This window comes from Protobothrops mucrosquamatus, unplaced genomic scaffold (genome assembly GCF_001527695.2).
Source record: "Protobothrops mucrosquamatus isolate PMUCROS unplaced genomic scaffold, P.Mucros_1.0 scaffold1296, whole genome shotgun sequence".
Classification (NCBI taxonomy): domain Eukaryota; kingdom Metazoa; phylum Chordata; class Lepidosauria; order Squamata; family Viperidae; genus Protobothrops; species Protobothrops mucrosquamatus.
Window position 1 is genome coordinate 480,761 of NW_015387498.1, and position 18,107 is coordinate 498,867.

Below are 18,107 nucleotides of genomic sequence, written 5' to 3' on the forward strand. Positions count from 1 at the left end.
TTTCGGCATGACACATCCGGCCCTCAGGCTGGCAGTTTGACACCCCTGGTCTAGATGATTTGGAACTACAACTGTCAGAATTCTCTCTCCCCCCAATGGTTAACAATTCTGGGAGTTACTCTCCGTAAACATAAGAAGCATAGCAGGTGGGAAAAATTTCCCAAGCCCATGCAGAAAGATTCAATTGATATCACAGTTCAGAATTTCTCTGGGTTACCAATGTAGAATGTAAATGTTTCTATTTTTTCATGCTTTTTCTCATACAACAAAATGAATTTTGTCCTTCATAACCCAAAGATGAAGAAGCTGATTTTTAATGCAAAGAATTATACAGTAGTGGCCAAAATTGTGGAAACCTTTTGGGAAAAGCGTACAGTAGAAATGCCACCAAACCAATTCAAAGGTGGTTAAAAAGAAGATTAAAGAAATATTGACATCGGAACAAGTGAATTATTATGATAAAATGTAGCAAAATACCCGTTGGTTAGTTGAGAAACGTGGTAATGAAATTAAAATAATGCAAAATGTTCGAGTTATTTACTTTCTTGTGTTTTTTTGGGTTGGTTGAACTATCGACTGTTTACAGGACCTCTCAGCTTCAATACATGACATCAATAACTGAATCCTACTGTGATCTAATTGGCTCATTGCCAAAACAAGATGACACCTGATTGGCTCTCTAAACACTCATGCTCATTGGCTACAATCAGATGAAGGAAAGCTACCTGATATCAACCTAAGCAAGTTGTGCTTCCTTTTTCTGGTTTTTTGGCTATAACCTTTCATAGAATACAGTAAAGATAATTGAACAAACTTTGTTGCATTACATTCTTGATTAAATTATCTTTCCATTGATATATAATTGTATGGTACTACTCCCCCCAAAAAGTGGTGTTATTAGCCATCAAACCTCAAAAATACACTTTTCCCAAAAGGTTTCCACAATTTTGGCCACTACTGTAGCTTGAAAGGTCTTCAGGGAGATCCTAGTGCAGGGGTAGGCAACCTTGGCTCTTTTATGACTCGTGGACTTCAACTCCCAGAATTCCTGAGCCAGCCAAGCTGGCTCAGGAATTCTGGGAATTGAAGTCCACGAGTCATAAAAGAGCCAAGGTTGCCTATCCCTGCCCTAGTGCAATGATATTAACTTTTAATGATATCTTTAAAAATCAGAAAAAGTTGCCCACTGCATGATTTGTTGGAATGGTTTAATTTCTCTCCAATCATGGTTCTCTATAGAAGGCAAATGTATCATTTCTCTGGGATGGATTACCCAGTTACTCATATTAAGCAGAGTTACCAATCTTCCCAATAGCTTACCAGTTGAATCTTTCAAAAACAGTTTGTTTTCAGTCAAGAGTAAACTTCCAGTTTAGTGACTCATGCAGCAACACTCTCTGAGACAATTTCTTGGTCTTAGAAATCATTTTTTTTCTTTTCCTTTCTTTCCCTTCCCTTCCCTTCCCTTCCCCATCCACATCTATCTGTCTGTCTGTCTGTCTGTCTGTCTGTCTGTCTGTCTGTCTGTCTGTCTGTCTGTCTGTCTGTCTGTCTGTCTGTCTGTCTGTCTATCTATCTATCTATCTATCTATCTCACTTTAACCTGAAATTATAAACAAGGGTACATTGCTCTCAGCTTGTTGTTTTCAAATCTTCAGATATTTACTTGGGTAATTCAGACCTAATTTCTAAATAGCATGCCAGTGAAATTAGTTATGTTTCTTCCACAAATCTCTTTATTTCCATCACATAGCACTGTAGAGTGGTGTTTATTGTTTAATCATTTAACTGTAATCAAAATCTGGCAACATTAATGTTTTTCTTATTCTGTAAATGATTAGCAAAGCTTGGAAGAACTGTGTGGTGAATTAATCATTTTGTTTAGAGGGAAACAATATGACTGGTAGCTGAATGTTTATTTAATTGAGTGTGAAATATTCAGAATACTCTGAGTATTTGAGAATTGGGGATGATGATGATGATGATCTTCTTCTTCTTCTTCTTTTTTTCTTCCCTAGTTGGATCAAAAAGAAACCAAAGTCAATACTTCCAATAAAGTTTATTTTCCATAGGACGAGTCAAAATCATATTAAACTATCATATTAACGGTAGAAATTTAATACGAATCAAGGTTAAAGAATATATGTATATATTTTAATGTCACAGTTTTAAAGTCACACAAGTATAGTGCAAATTAAAGCAGCTTTTTCTAACCTGGTGCCCTTCACACATGTGTGGAGAGGCTGGTTTACAGGATGCTCACTATCCATTTATTATACAGGTAGTCCTTGACTTACAACCATCCATTTAGTGACTGTTCAAAGTTACAAAAGCATTAAAAAAAAGAGAGACTTATGACTGGTTTCATAGTGTGACCATTGCAGTATTCCCATGGTCACCTGATCAAAATTTGGACACCTGGCAACAGGCATGTATTTATGACAGTTGCACTGTCCCCAGATCATGTGATCACTGTTTGTAAACTTCCCAGCTGGCTTCCAGTAAGCAAAGTCAATGGGGGAAGCTGGATTTGTTTAAAGATCTCATGATTCACTTAGCTGCAGTGATTCACTTAACAACTGTGGCAAAAAGGTCATAAAATGGGGAAAAACTCATTTAACAACTGTCTTGCTTAACAACAGTTTTGGACTCAGTTATGGTCTACCTGCAATAAACTTGTGTTTATTAAAATTATTCCTCTTTATCTTTCATCTGTGGCACTAAAAAAAACCTGCTCGATCATCCAATATTTATCCATCTTGATTGAATCATGACAAGATCATTCTCATTTTAATGTTTGCAGAGTAGAGAAAAGAAAGTTAACTGATCCACTTGAAGCTTTAAAGGAAAAGTATTTGAGACCATCTCCAGGGTTTTTATTTCATCCACAAGTAAGTATTTTTTTAAATATACTTATTAAGATTGTAAACAAACATGTTGATTCACAAGCACAGGTGCACAGGAACAACAGGAATTTTAGCCAAGGTCAGATTTCCTAAAAGGCAATTTTTAGTGACTTGAGACAAAAAAAACCTCCTTTATGTAGCATTGTTTTAATCTTCATGTTGTTTTTGCAGGAAGGTTACAAACATAATTTAGACAACTGTCAACTGTCTGCATGTACTTGGTGTCGGTCTGTGGCTAAATAGCATCTGTTCTCTCTAAAATACTCTGTCATTTAGGCTGTACCCAAATATCTATTTTATTGGACCTAAAAAATTATAAGGAAAAAAAAATCAAAACCACATTAGACATTAGCCAATCTTTGAATGCTACTATAGTCTTCCTTTATTCTCAAAGTCTTTAAAGCCAATTCAGAATCTATACTGTGCTCTGTTTGCACCTCCTAAAATTTTGCAGAGTTGGATCAAGTCTCAGCCTCTGGAATAGTTAATCACTTCTGTATTTGATGCTGTTGCACTTTCTAAGGAATAAAAATTGGAAAATAGCTTTGTCATAAGCAGATACATCAGTTTGGACATAAACCATGATCTGCTATTCTGCTTCTGTACCCCATATTTTAAAAAACAGTATGTAGCTTTTAGCTGTAAATTCATGTGCATCATATACAATCTTGTATTGCCATAAATTTGCCTGTTTTTGACTGATTGAGTTGATGTGGCTACTTCTGGACTGCATTAATATAGCAGCCTAGCAAAAGAATTAGATTTTTAAGATTTAGAATCAGAACCATGGTCATCAGACCGAATTGGGTCAGGTTGCTAGCAACCATAGAATTCGGCTAGTTGTACCATTTAATATTATACAAAGCTGTACAGCTTGATACTCACATTTCCTTTCACACTTATCTGCTCTAAGTAGATAATAGCTTGGATCCAAACTTAGTAATTTCTTAGATGATTAAAGAAAAAATCATACTTTCTTCTTGAATTCTGGCCTAAGGTAACCAAGACAGAAATAAACATTGAACTAAATGAATTAGAAATATTCAGTAACCAATGCTTTGAGAAAGGTAGCATAATATAGATAAAATTAAGGATTCTTTATAGATATTTCTCTTTCATTTCTATAGTTACCAACCACTGTCCCATTTTGTAACTCACCTGTTTTGTACTCTTTGAAAAAAAAAATTGTATATAAAACTGTTGCTTCTTCAATCATATTTTTGACAAATGGGTAATGCAGCAAGATAGATGTTTAGGTGTGACAATTAAATGTAAGTCAGTGAATGAATTCATAGATCACGGTAAGCCATGATGCATTGTATTTGATTTTGCATTAGTGTGGATCAGTTGTAAAAGGAGGTTTATGGCTTAATGTGCTATGCAAAACCAGCCAATCACAGTCTAGAGAAATGTGTGAATTAGTGTGTTATAATAGCTAGATTGCTGGACAAGAATGCTAGATCATGTAGTTCAATGGATAATCTTGATTCACTCACAAATTGTCTGCACAGCCTTTAGACATTATTGACTGGAGCATAAATGGGGATTTTTTTTAGTATGAATCAAAGAAAGGCGGGAACTAAAGGCATTTCTACCAATAAAACAGTGATACTAGCGATATGATGTGGACATTGGTATGGAAGTAGCACCAATTATATTTTACCTAAGTCATTCTTTCTAGGTTGATAAACAATTTATTTATCAGAGTTTAACCTCCAGTATATTAGGAGATCTCATGGAAATCAGCATGTCCTTTAAACGGTTGTAGGAAATAGGATAATTGCCAATGGTGCTTCACAGAATTCTCAGGCATTTTTCTATATATGTTTGATTTTTTTTCTTTGTTTTTTGAGGGAGAGTCTCCTGCCTGTTTGTGGGCCTCTGTATAAGTTCATTATTCAGTTTCAGCCTTCTCCAGTCTGGGCATTCTGAATATATATGAACTTCACCTCCCAGAATACCCAGCAATGGTTACCTTAATGGGGAATTCTGTGACTTGAATAGAAAACCCAGCTTACCAATATTGTGGCAGAAAACCACATATTTCGAATTTTGATTCCTTGATCAAGCTGTGGTCATGACAGAGAGAGAGTCTCCTTGAACAGTTTTGACCTGGGACCTCCTCTCTTAACCAAATTGTTTTGGACCTTTACTTTTCCCATTAGAAATATTTTATGCAGGACAGCGACTGTGAAAAACTCATTTTAAAGTATTCACAATCTGTCTTACCACATTATAAAATATACTTGTGATTCCCCACTGTCCTGGGGAAAAGTTACCCCACAATATGAGAAGCTAATCAAATGCTAATAAAATAACTTCCTCTGCAAATGACTTATTATATTTTATAGAACAAGTATGAAGTTCTCAGGCTTGTTGCTGGCCCTAATTCCTGATGTTTTTGGTATTCACTCACCTGCATTCTTTTTCTGCATAAGCTCTTGGAGCTTTTTTATATATCTGCTCTTCTGCTTTATCTCTTTCCAACTCACATTCTATGAAGCAGTCTTGCATTGTTTAGCACTCAGCAAAATAAAGCACAGCAAGCAAATAAAACATTTTGCAAAGTTAGGGAACTGTCACAAGCAGCTGATGGGTTGAATTGGGATTGGGGTGGGGGTTGGCTCATAGTGTAAGTTATGCAACTGCTGCAGATTATAATTTAAAATTTGATACCTATTAGTTAATGGAAGTGAACAATAAGCAATTTCAGAAAAAAAAGTCTTTATACAAATGTGGATTGGTTGGCTTGTTTATCAGTAAAGAAAAAAAACAAAGAGACCACAAATGGAGTCTAATTCATCCAATTCATTCTAATTGGATGACTATTTGGAGGAATGGGAACAAACAGGAAGAATGGAAGAAAATACACCATTCCATTATCCATTCTTATAATAATTGTCAAATTGTTTATGTTTGTCTTATCTTCTGATAGGTTTATTCGTATGAGTACAGTAAGGGCATTGCTGGTCGCAAAGGCAGATTTTCTCCCTGTGTTTATTTTAATCAGAGCCATCCCTACAATTAAGAAGCATTGGCTTCATGTAGCATTTCATTTGCTGTGGTATTCAGAGTAGCAAGGAAAGACAAAACTATTAGTACACAGAGTTTATCCTGTGCCTTCTAAGCTAATTGGAATGATTACTGCATTGTGGGAGCAGATAACATCTTATTTTTAATTTCAGGAAACAATTTGTCTGGAGGGAGGCTCAGTGTTTGGATAGTATGATGATATATATATATAGATATATAGATATATTAAGATATATTTAATAAGGCATATTCACAGATATGCAAGGGCATGATACTTATATAAAGGGTGAATTATTTTGCTAAACAATCTTCCCATTGCTCCAATGTTTATATCTTTAGGCAATTGTTAGAACTAAACAGTTAATTTAATTTGTAATATCTTTTACAGTTACAGCTAAAACTTTTATTAAAATATTATATAAAAAAGAAAATTATTTGAACTGAGAGGTTAGAGTTTAAAAGAAAAGCACAAGCTTTAGATTTCAAATCACAAGTAGATTTTAAAAGTTGTCATTTTGGAGATAGCTTCCTCTTTAAAAATCCTAATGTAGGTTCAGCAACATCCCTTTTCTTTCATCCCGGTATCCTCTCTTTTGTGAACCAAATTATATCATCTGCTTTAGAGAATCCTTCATCATGGTTATTGCTGATGCATGACAGCTAATGTCTCTGCAGATTGTAAGTGACCTTTACTTAGAAGGATGGCCATGTTTGTCCCTGTAGCAAAAACAAAGAATTTTAACACCTGAAAGTCATATTTTGTGACATGAATTATACAGTTAATGCAATAACAAATCCAAGTGCAGAAATAATCTGTTGTTTCTGTTTCAATTTTGCTCCCAGTTCCAAATGCCTGATCAAAGAACCTGGGTAAGTTTGTTATTTATTTATTCAATTTAAATATTGTAAATAAAATTGAATAAGACGATATAATGCAATAATAATCTGCTCCATGCAATACATCCGTTTCCTCATTAATGATTTTAGCTCTCTTAAATAATAGCAAGGATTTGTTTTAATTTTCATCAAATTACTCAATCTTTTATTAATTGTAAGTTCTAATAAAAGGACGTTTACTACAAAATACTGCACATGAAAGTTGCATAGTTTTTTTCCCCAGATAGATTTGTTGAGCTACAAAACTATCCAAAGCCCTTTGCTTACAGCAGCCTTAGTTGTGCATGATATTATTTTCTTCTGTATTAAGATTAAATAAAAATAAAACTCCCATTGATGATTACAATCAACCTTGCATGACCTCTAGCAAAACTTTCTTGCTAGATTCCTCAAAGACTTCAACATTGTCAGAGCTTCTAATGTACTGTCTTCACTGGAAAAGTAAGGATACATTCAGAGTCAGCACAAGAAATGTTTTATGACAATTTGGATTATGATAATGTTTGTCATAAAATGTTTTATAAAATTTACCAAATTTCATATTTGCCAATTTCAAATTCCTTGGGAGGCCTGGGCCCCAGATTTTGGACACATTCTATAAGTTACTCCAATTGAGATACCTTGGTTCAAAAATTGTTCCCCTATGATTCACCCATTTGCTTGGTGAAAGATTACAGGAATTAGAGTTTTGGTAGTTTTGATAATATAAGAAAATACATCTGGAATACTACTGGAATGGAGTATTTGTCTGTCTATTATCTGGTGGGATTAATTATGTATTCTACCAATGTGTAATCATTGGGATTTTGTCTTGGATTTTTTTTTCAGAGTAATGCACAAAAAAATGCATTAAAATATTTAACATTCCTGTGAATCACACTGTGTCACAGCTCTGTCCAGATATCTTGATATATAGAACATAGGATATAGAATAACAGAGTTGAAAGGGACCTTGGAGGTCTTCTAGTCCAACCCCATCCAGTCTCTTTTTGAAAGTCTCTGTTGGTGAAGCACCCACAGCTTTTGAAGACAAGTTATTGCATTGGTTGATTGCTCTCACCATTAAGAAATTTCTCCTTAGTTCTAGATTGCTTCTTTCCTTGGTTATATGTGCTACCATATTATACCATCAGAGGCTCTCACCTTGGATAGAAAATCCTACATTCAAATATTCCTTGACAGGAAAAAAAACATTTCAAATACAAGTCCACACAGTGAAAACATTTTATAAAGTACCATGGTAACACTGCTAGCCATCTTACCCCTTACCTGGCAATCAGATCTTCTCTGCATTTACAGGTTTGAAATTTAAAATAAAATATAAACAAAATCCCAATTGAATCTCTTGCATCAGCTCCTATTTGCATATACTCGTATAATTATTCTTATTTCTTTGACAAAGAAGAGGTTTTCCTTTCTCATGAATTATGAAGTTCAACATTTTTGTGATGCAAGCATGCCTTAGTATAAATAAAATCTTAGGATCGTGTAATGGGAACCATAGCTTACAAAACAATGTAAAATTATTTTTGTGTTTCACAGGCTATTTGCCCTTGATGTCCATCAGGGTTTTTTCTATGCCTTTTAAATAAATTCTAATATGAATGTCCAAGGTTGATAGTATCCAACCTGATTTCTGAGAGCCAAATGAATACAAACAATTCCCTACCCTTAATTACAGTAATGTCTGCTTTTTTGAGCTCTCAGTAGTGGGAGTGAATGAGAGTCCATATAGATTTGCGTCACCCAGTTATTTATGGTCTCTTAGGGATTAAAAGGGAAATAGAAATGCAAACCACTTCCTTTTCTAAACATTTGGGTGCAGATACAATCAACTCTTTATTTGGTTAATCAAAATTATTAACGTTGCATAATATATACTTTTTTTTTAAAAAAAATCACTAAATACAGATTAGGAGCAGAGATAGTTTCATAATATGGCAGGGGAGAAATTAAAATCTTTCCTGCCACCTTTTCCCCATAATATATCATTCATAAGATAAAATGCTAGACAAAATGACATTATTTGCTCTGAGTTTCCTATAATTCAGAAGCATATTGTGGGGCTGAATATTGTTTCTTGATATTTTGGTTCCTCTATTGCAATTACTCATGTCGGAGATATATATGAGATATGTCCTCTTTGCTCTGTAACTCTAAATTATTTCTTATATATTTCCTGCTTCTTAAAACTATCTCAGTTTAAAGTCCACAAAGGTTTAGGACTCTTTTGGGGTTTATTTTGACAATAAAGATTAATTTAGATTATTATTTGGTAGAAATGCAACAATGCAGCTTGCAGTTTGTACCCATGTCCTGATAATTGTAGGTAGATTATTACTAAATAGGGATGTTTGTTCCAACTTCTCAGTCTATAAATCTATTGATGTACATAACTTTCACAGTTTTGTCAAAGTACCAGGGTTGCTGTTGATCCACAGAGATGTATTATTGGATAATTTGTTTTTTTTTTTAAATGCTACTTTAAAAGTGAGAAAAAGCAGTTTTCTTTCTTTTTCTGTTTTTTTCTGCATGGCCTTTGGAAAATGTTTCAAAGGTGGTACAGAGAATATCCAAAACCTGAAATGTCACCGCAGTGTCCAAAGATTTATACATCTCTGTTAGGCACTTTTCCAAACTAAAAAGTTCCAATTGCACATTTTCTAAATATATAAATTCACAATCCAAGAACAAGAGAACAAAGAATTGAACAGGAAAGAATTCTTGCCAAAATTCCTAAAGAGCTGTCATTAATCAGTGGATGGACAATAATCTTTCCATAATATGAAATTATTCACACACACACACACACACGCACACACACACACTACACAACATATCTTGAATTGTGCCACTATTTTCAAAGGTGTATATTTTTCTTATCTCTTATCTTATGGGATGCACAGCTTTCCACTAATTTTGAGCTCTTGTTTTTATTTATTTTATTTTATTTTATTTTATTTTATTTTATTTTATATTTTATTTTATTTTATTTTATTTTATTTTATTTTATTTTATTTTATTTTATTTTATTTTATTATTTTATTTTATTTTATTTTATTTTATTTTATTTTATTTTATTTTATTTTATTTTATTTTATTTTATTTTATTTTATTTATTTTATTTTATTGCCTCAGCGATAAGGACTGGAGAGAACAGAGCTGAAATTTGCAGGTGTTATATGTTTGATTTCTTGGAACAGAGGGAGCTTTGGAATTCTGTTTTGTAAATCTAAAAATGCCATTTTGAAAACAAAACCTGAAAATTGCAGGTTTGCCACCAGATTTCTGTATCGCTACTTAGGGGCCTCTGGGAGCCCCCAAAATGGGGAACGGAGCTTCCAATGTGTGTTGTTGTTTCTATTGCAAATACTAGAAGTCTGATCTATAATTTAATGTGCTATATAATAAATAAATATCAAATAAAATATATTCTTACATGATTACTATTTCCTGCAGATTAGGATTCATTGACTGAAGGGCACACCAGTCCTGCCCAGCTAAAAATTACATCTAGCTTCCAAGGACTGGCAGCATATTTAAATATCTATACCTAGGCCAAACATTAGCACATTTAAATGTCCCCCTATCAGCTATTCTTGATTGCAAATGTAAAACAAATTCTTACAAGTCAAGATGGCGGCCTTTTGGAAAAAGTTCTGTTGAATCAATCATTCATATCCTGTAATTCTGTACCTGCTACAAGGAACTGGGAACTTGCTTTGTTACTGTCTATCTCTGGGGTCCCCAACCTTTGGTCCATGGACCAGTATCGGGCCGCAGCATGCCAGCAACCTGTCTGCACAAACAAGCAAAGCCCCATCTACAGGGTGCAGGCAGCACACAAAACCATGCACTCTCCAGTCCGCAGAAAAACATCTCTCCACAGAACCGGTCCCTGGTGCCCAAAAGGTTGGGGACCTCTAGTCTATCTGATGAAGTATCCAATCAATTCTGATTTATTTCATATACGGTTACTTTTATCAGATTAGTAAACGTCTTGCTTTCTTGAAGTGGCTAGATTTTATTACACTTTCTGTGAAACTTGACATGTTCTGATCAACCAGTAACCAACCTACAATTTTATGTTGCCTTATTTTATTTGAAATAAAAACTCTTTATTTAGTTGTTTATTTCTAGAATTCTAGTCAGCGACCATAACAAAGATTCTGTTTATACTATTCTCTGCTCCAATGGCCTAAGCTCATTCAAAATGAAGTGCCCTATTATTTTTTTCCTCACTGAAGCAACATTTTTGATCTGATTCAAATTCAAGACTTAACCATGTACACTTTAAACATAGGGAAGCCATTACTGCCATCAGTTATGTGGAACATTGATAACTGACAGACTCTATTAAATTGGTACTTAGATGAAATAATGAAGATAAAGTACGTTAACCAGTGAATAAATGCTAGATAAACACCTAGCAGAAATCCTGGTCAAAAGAAATATCTCTTCAGGAGTGCTCAGATGTGTGCACTTCTGTTTTTAGAAACTAAGGATAGAGATATTCCCATTCTGAACAGTTCTGAGTTTTTGTGAGCTGTCATTGTTATAGTGATGACAATCTTGTAAGGTTTCCTTCCCCTTCAATTGCTGATATGCCCTCTGTACTTGAGTTCTGCCTCAGTAGCCTTCCTTTGATTTTCTTTGTCTGGGAACATCTGTTCCAATGGGGAAACTATGACCTTTGGCCTCAAGTGAGGCAAAGAGCTACTCTACGAAGTCTAGAGGAGATTAAAGAAAGGCTGCCCAAATAGCTTTCATCCTGCTCTAGTGATTCTCAGCAATAACACAAGAGAATACAAATTTGTACAAAGGCTCTCTCAGTTGGGCAGGGAAGGGAGAGAAACAACATACAAACAATCAAGTTCAACTCTATAGATAGAGATGGGAAAATCCTTGCCTGGAATCAATTGATATTGATAAAATGGACGCCACTGGATTAGTGATCCAGCTCCACCTTAGCGTCTTTCGATATTTCTTTCAGTCCTTTTATCCATTTTTAGCTTTATTCCAAGGTGGATTGATTCAAAAGTAAAATAAGTCATTCTCACTGAGCTACTTAAAGGAGTTGGAAATTATGAAGAATATGGGGATTCTACTAAAAATAGAAGCCCATATTAGCTTTTATTTTCTTAATGAATACTAAATATACTACACTCCTTACCCTGGCATCCTGATGTGAGGAAATATCCACTACTATGTTTCAAAGGTAGAAACCCAATTTGTTTTATTCATGTTGATGAAATCTCACACTACCAGTTCCCATATAAACTGTGTTGTTGAACAGATAGCCTAAAATTGTGTGCCTCTATCTTACTTTCCTTTTTCACTGCCATTATTTCTTTTTCTGTTGCTTGCAGACTCATATCAGACACTTCAGTTAAATATAGTTAAACCATATATTTAAACTTTATATGATCCTTAAAGAATGTTACTTACCATAGGTATCTCTCCCTGCCCTCTATAGAGAACCTCTATTTCGTATTCTTTCTATTGAAGTAAAAGACGAGAACTTGGAAGAGTACATTGGCTTTCTCCATTGTACTACTAACACCACAGATAGTTCTCTCTTCTGTAATGCAGCAATTCCTGTTTTATCTTCCACCACGATGGAGGCCACCATTTTCCATAGCATCTTTTATGCTGGACTGCTGTAGGATGGTTGCTATAAGTGGCTGTGTTGTTTGTTAGATATTATATATATTTAACTTAGCTGGCTATTCTGCTTTGAGTTGCATATTTTTTTATTTTTGACATGCATTGGTTTGTGAATCTCAAATAATACAACATATTAGATTGAAATTCATAAATAAACAGAAATTGGGAGAGTTAGGAATGGCTATATAATTTCTATCAGAAGCAGAGTAAGGGATGTTGGGATCAGAGCAGTCACTGAAAGTTAACTTTCTGTTGACCCATGGGACACGCTAACTGTACAAATAATTAAATTTAAATTAATTTGTGTTAAAAAATGTACGCCATTGGATAGATCAGAATGAAGTCTTATAAATTCATAAAACCACTATAAAATCGGTTGATTAAATCATTGCAGGAAGAAAACGAGTTAGCCTATTGTTACTGGAAACTGTAGGAAGAAAAACATCTGTCTAGGCCTAAGCCTAAGCTGGTAGTCCTCCACTTATAACCTTAATTGATATCAGAATTTCTTTTGCTAAGCAAGTGATTTCGTAGAAACGTTGTTAAGTGAAACACATGGTCATTAAGTTAATTTGGCTTTCCCCATTGGTTTTGCTTGGAAGCAGACAGGAAAGGGCACAAATGGCTATTATATAATCCCCTGATGGTTTAACCATCATTAATACATGCTGGTTGCTAAGCATCTAAATTTTGATCAGGGGATGCTGCAACATTCATAATTGCGAAGATTGGTCCTAAGTAACTTTTTTCAGTGTCATTGTAACTTTGAATGGTTGCTAAACAAATAGCTGTTAAGTCAAGGACTAGTTGTATAAGAAATTGTACAGAAGCTGATTCAAATATATATCATTATTTATCTCTCATCCTTCTAGTTGCATGTCCTCTTCCAACAGGACGGTTTCCTATTCCAAGTGCCATCACTAATTAGCCAAAAGCATTTACCCTTCTGCAGCTCCTGAAGTTACCATCAAGACAAAATTATTATCTCACTAAAAATTAGAAGGGTTTAAATGCAGTGAGAAATGTAACTACAATTGATTCTGGAGAGAAAAATAGGAATGAGTGAAAAAAATGCAATGAGGATGCAAAACTCTGTGGGCCAATATTGAGCATGCTCTATTAAGATGGCATTACCACCTATCCCAATCTACCATCATTGTTAGATATCTTGGCCCTACGATCAGTACCCGTCAAAACCCTTCATTTTGACAAATGCCCTGTCCACTTCCATCTTTGGAGAATGTTTTAGCAGCTGAGTGATTATGAATCAAACCCCAGAGCTTTGAGCCCTCACTGCTTCCCTCTCCTTTCCCATTTGTCTCCTGACAAGTAAATGTATCTTGACTTTCCTCTGAGAATTTTTTTTCCTTTTGCATGATGTTTGATGAAAGACATTTGGTAAATTGGCAGTGGTACCCTGTACATTGCAATTTGTACTCGGTGTTGGAAATCTGAGCATGAAATGAGAAGATAGGCTACAAGCAAAAGAGGGGGGGGAAAACATTAGTGCTAGGAAATATGAATAACCATCCAACAAAGCAACCCAGTGTTTATTTTGGAGAAAAAAGAGCAGCACCATCCAAATTATCCTAATTGCTTTGTACTGTATCTTATTTTGAACCTATAAGCCAGGCAACCCGTTTTCCATATAACTTTCTGTCAATGTTAAGTTAACATTGTGAATGCAGCATAAGAGAAAAGCAAATCAGACTTGCAAGCAACCATTTTTATTTTCTCATTGCCACCCATAGTTTTGTGAATGTAGCCTTCTCTGAGGCCAATTTAACAATCCTTTAGAGTAAAGGGTGTGATTTTACAGCTTCATTGCAGATGAATAATGTTTTGGTGAACAGCAGCGATTAAAAAAAACACATAAGAAAATGTTATGGCTATTTAACACGAATTGTGAAGTTGAATCATGACATGCATTAATTCCTAACTTAATGGAATGCTACTTTATGTAGAATTGTTTCCAGCAGTGTGAGGTTTTTTTTTCACCACATTATGCTGTGGGGCATAATTGTGCCTTTTAACATTCCATTAGGGATGATCACATCTGGTAGCACTTGATATTTCCTTCTTCTTTCTTATTGGTCAGTCTGGGTTCTCCTCTGCAGTTTTCTTTTTAGGGAGGTTTACTAAGAAGTAAGTTGCCCTGCATTTAATGAAACTTATTCATTTCATTTAATGAAACTTATTCTGATCCATTTAGTTGTATCAGATCTGGTATTCCCTGTATCAGTATCAGAGTAAAGAAACATGCATGAAAGAAATACAAGATTACTTGTTGTCATTGAAATAGAAATCTTAACTTTCTTCTGGCAAGAAAATCCAGTGGCTAATTTTCAACAGATCTAAGTAATATGATATGCTGTTCTAAAAAAAAAAAATGAAGCCTCTGGAGTACGGGTAGTCCTCGACTTATAACCATAATTGTGACCAGAATTCACATTTCTAAGCCAGATTCTTGTTAACTCTTGTTAATCGCACCTGATTTTATTACCTTTTTTGCCACAATTATTAAATAAATCACTTCGGTTGTTAATACCAATAGCACTTAGACTTACAGACCGCTTCACTGTGCTTTACAGCCCTCTCTAAGTGGTTTACAGAATTAGCCTATTGTCCCCAGGAATCTGGGTCCTCATTTTATTGACCTTGGAAGGATGGAAGGCTGAGTCAACCTTGAGCTTGTCAGAATTGAACTGCCGGCAGTCGGCAGAATTAGCCTGCAATACTGCATTCTAACCACTGCACCACCACGGCTTGGTAAAGTGAATCATGTAGTCATTAAGTAAATCCAGATTCCTCCCATTGACTTGCTCGTCAGAAGCCAGCTGGGAGGTAAAAAATGACTTTATGGCCTTGCAATGCTTCATCTGCTGAAAATACATACCAATTGCCCACTGCCTAAATTTTCATCATGTGACCATGGGGATGCCATGAAGGTCTTAAGTGTGAGGACCAGTCACATTTTTTCAGAGATGTTTTAACTTCAGTCACTAAACAAGTGCTTGTAAGTGGAGGACTACCTGTAATCTTTAACTTTCCTGTATTATGTTGCATGTCTAAGAATTTGGACTCACCATATATTCTCCATTTTACAGATGTCCGCCATAGAAAACATGGCCGAAAAGCTGGAAAGCTTCAGCAGCCTGAAACCAGATGCAGGTGACCTCATTCAGTCTGTTCCTTCCATGTTCAACTTCAGAGCCCCTCCCAATACCTTGCCTGAGAATCTTCTGCGCAAGGGGAAGGAACGTTACACCTGCAGGTAATCTCTACTTCCTAATTCCCCCAACATTTTCTCCCCTAATGTCCCCTTTCCCTTGCAAGCAGCAGTCTACTTCAGAAATTACTTAAAACTAGATGATTCATAGGGATGAGGGTGGGTCGCTGGCATTTTAAAAGGGTTCTTTCTTCAGCAAGAATATGGGCGCAGGGCTTGATTTTGTGTTTGTTTGCAATTATAGGAGGAATTTTGTCCTACATTACCGTGAGCTTGATAAATGAGGCCAAAACATTTCATACCTAAGCGGGTTCCAAAATTTCCTCGTCACCTTTATATTAATGTGTGATCTTTTCCCTCATCATATTTTTTTTTCCTGATCATGAATTGCAAGACTGTTTTCCTCTTGGTTTTTTTTCCCCTTTGATAATGCAAGAAGGAAAAGTTCATAAGATCTGTGAATGATTAGGAGATGTGAGAAAAAAACAAAGTTGTCACTGCAAATCTTTAGCTCAAATCCACATACATCTTCTTAAAGAAATCAATGGAAGTTTTGTCTCAGAGTTGGATCAAGCACACAGATATCTGCAGTCTCCTAGGCTCTAAGTGGAAAACTATTTGCTAACTTAAAAAGGAGTCTTTTTCCTGACCTCTAAATTTCATGAGTTTCACAGCTCATTATAGTGCAAATTTTAATTTCAAAATTGGTCAGAATTTAAGGAATAAATAATCCAGTAATGCTCTTGACAAGTTACCAAGTTTCCACTCACCCTGTCTGGAACAATTTTAAGAGTTTGGATATTTTTTTAATAGATGGAAACATCTGTATATAACCATTAAATATACCATTTTTCAAAAAAAGAACAATGAATGTTACATATATACTTTTTTCAGAGATGTGCCACTGTTGCAGAGAGAGAGAAAGATTTTACATGTCTGAAATGATTTACTTTTATAATTTGGCCCCATGAAATGTGTTTGTGTGTTTGTTTGTTTGTTTGTTTCTTAAATGTATATGGCTTCTCATCTCACCCAGAGTGTCTCATCCAGCACTGAATTTGGCCTATTCAACATTATGGTTCTTAGTTTGTATGGAATAATGAAAGCGAAGTTAACAGAAAACATTTTTGATGAGAATCATGTATTCATAAATGAAATATAATTAAAGAGTTGGCAACTGGATTAAGGTCACTGCTGTGGTAGCGGTGAAAAGGACATTACATTTCTGATTCCATTAAAATAAGTATAAAGACAGTGAAGTCATTTAAGTTATCAGAAATATGATTGCCATTCTCATACTTGACAGATTTATACAAATCCATCTGCAATGTCCATGAATTCACTGTTGTATCCTAATTTTGCATTTTATTTATCCTGCACTGGTCAACCTTTGCCAAATGCTGATCTCTCCCCAGATAAGTTTATCTTTGAGTATGTATGGAATATATGGATACTTTAAGGCAGACATGTCAAACTCGTGACGTCACGTGATGTCACGCGACGTATCGGAACGTTTTCCCCATTGCCAGCAATGGGGTGGGCACAGTTTCCTCGTGAGGTGTCTGGCCCGCGGGCCGGCAGTTTGACACCCTGCTTTAAGGGAACAGTGGATAAACTAATTTTTGGATAAGTCAAACTCAGTTTGTGGGAGTGTATTTTGTTAACTATAATTCTCAGCTTATCTGCAAATATATACAGTATACGCTTCCTCTCTGGTATGAAAAATGTTATGGAAAAGGAAGTAGGTTGTTATTTTGTTTCCTTCTGTATGATTCTTAATGGAAATCTAGAAAAAAAGTTTCAGGAAATCAGGAAAAAATTCTCAGAGATCTTGCATATTAAGGATTTAGGATTTATTTAGGATTTATTTCATTTATACCCCGCCCTTCTCCCGGAGGACTCAGGGCGGCTTACAGCCAGTTAAAACAATTATACAAAATACAAATCTAAGATAAGTTAAAAATAAATATTCGAATCGGCCGCACTACTAAAATTCAATTAAAACCAATTTAAAATTACCCCTAGGCCAGTCCTGCCTGCTGAAACAGCCAAGTCTTGAGGGCGCGGCGGAAGGAGGGGAGATCCGGAATCACCCGGATCTCTGGGGGCAGCTCGTTCCAGAGGGTGGGCGCTCCGACAGAGAAGGCTCTCCCCCTGGGGGTCGCCAACCGGCACCGTCTGGTTGGCGGCACCCTGAGGAGGCCCTCTCTGTGGGAGCGTATCGGCCGGTGGGGGGTAATCTGTGGCAGAAGGCGGTCTCGGAGGTAACCAGGTCCGATGCCATGGCGCGCTTTAAAGGTGATAATCAACACCTTGAAGCGCACTCGGAAGGCCACAGGCAGCCAGTGCAGCTCGCGCAGCAGCGGCGTTACATG

General features: G+C 35.6%; 1 protein-coding gene across 2 annotated transcripts in view; it reads left to right on the plus strand.

Moving 5' to 3' along the window:
* Nucleotides 1-18,107, plus strand: part of MECOM (MDS1 and EVI1 complex locus) — a 77,712-nt gene that overhangs the window by 47,803 nt on the left and 11,802 nt on the right. For both annotated transcript variants that reach the window (XM_015821288.1, XM_015821287.1), the window contains 3 exons: nucleotides 2,804-2,891; nucleotides 6,783-6,809; nucleotides 15,611-15,777. In XM_015821288.1, the coding sequence (XP_015676774.1) occupies nucleotides 2,804-2,891; nucleotides 6,783-6,809; nucleotides 15,611-15,777 (282 nt within the window). The remainder of the gene's footprint in view (nucleotides 1-2,803; nucleotides 2,892-6,782; nucleotides 6,810-15,610; nucleotides 15,778-18,107) is intronic.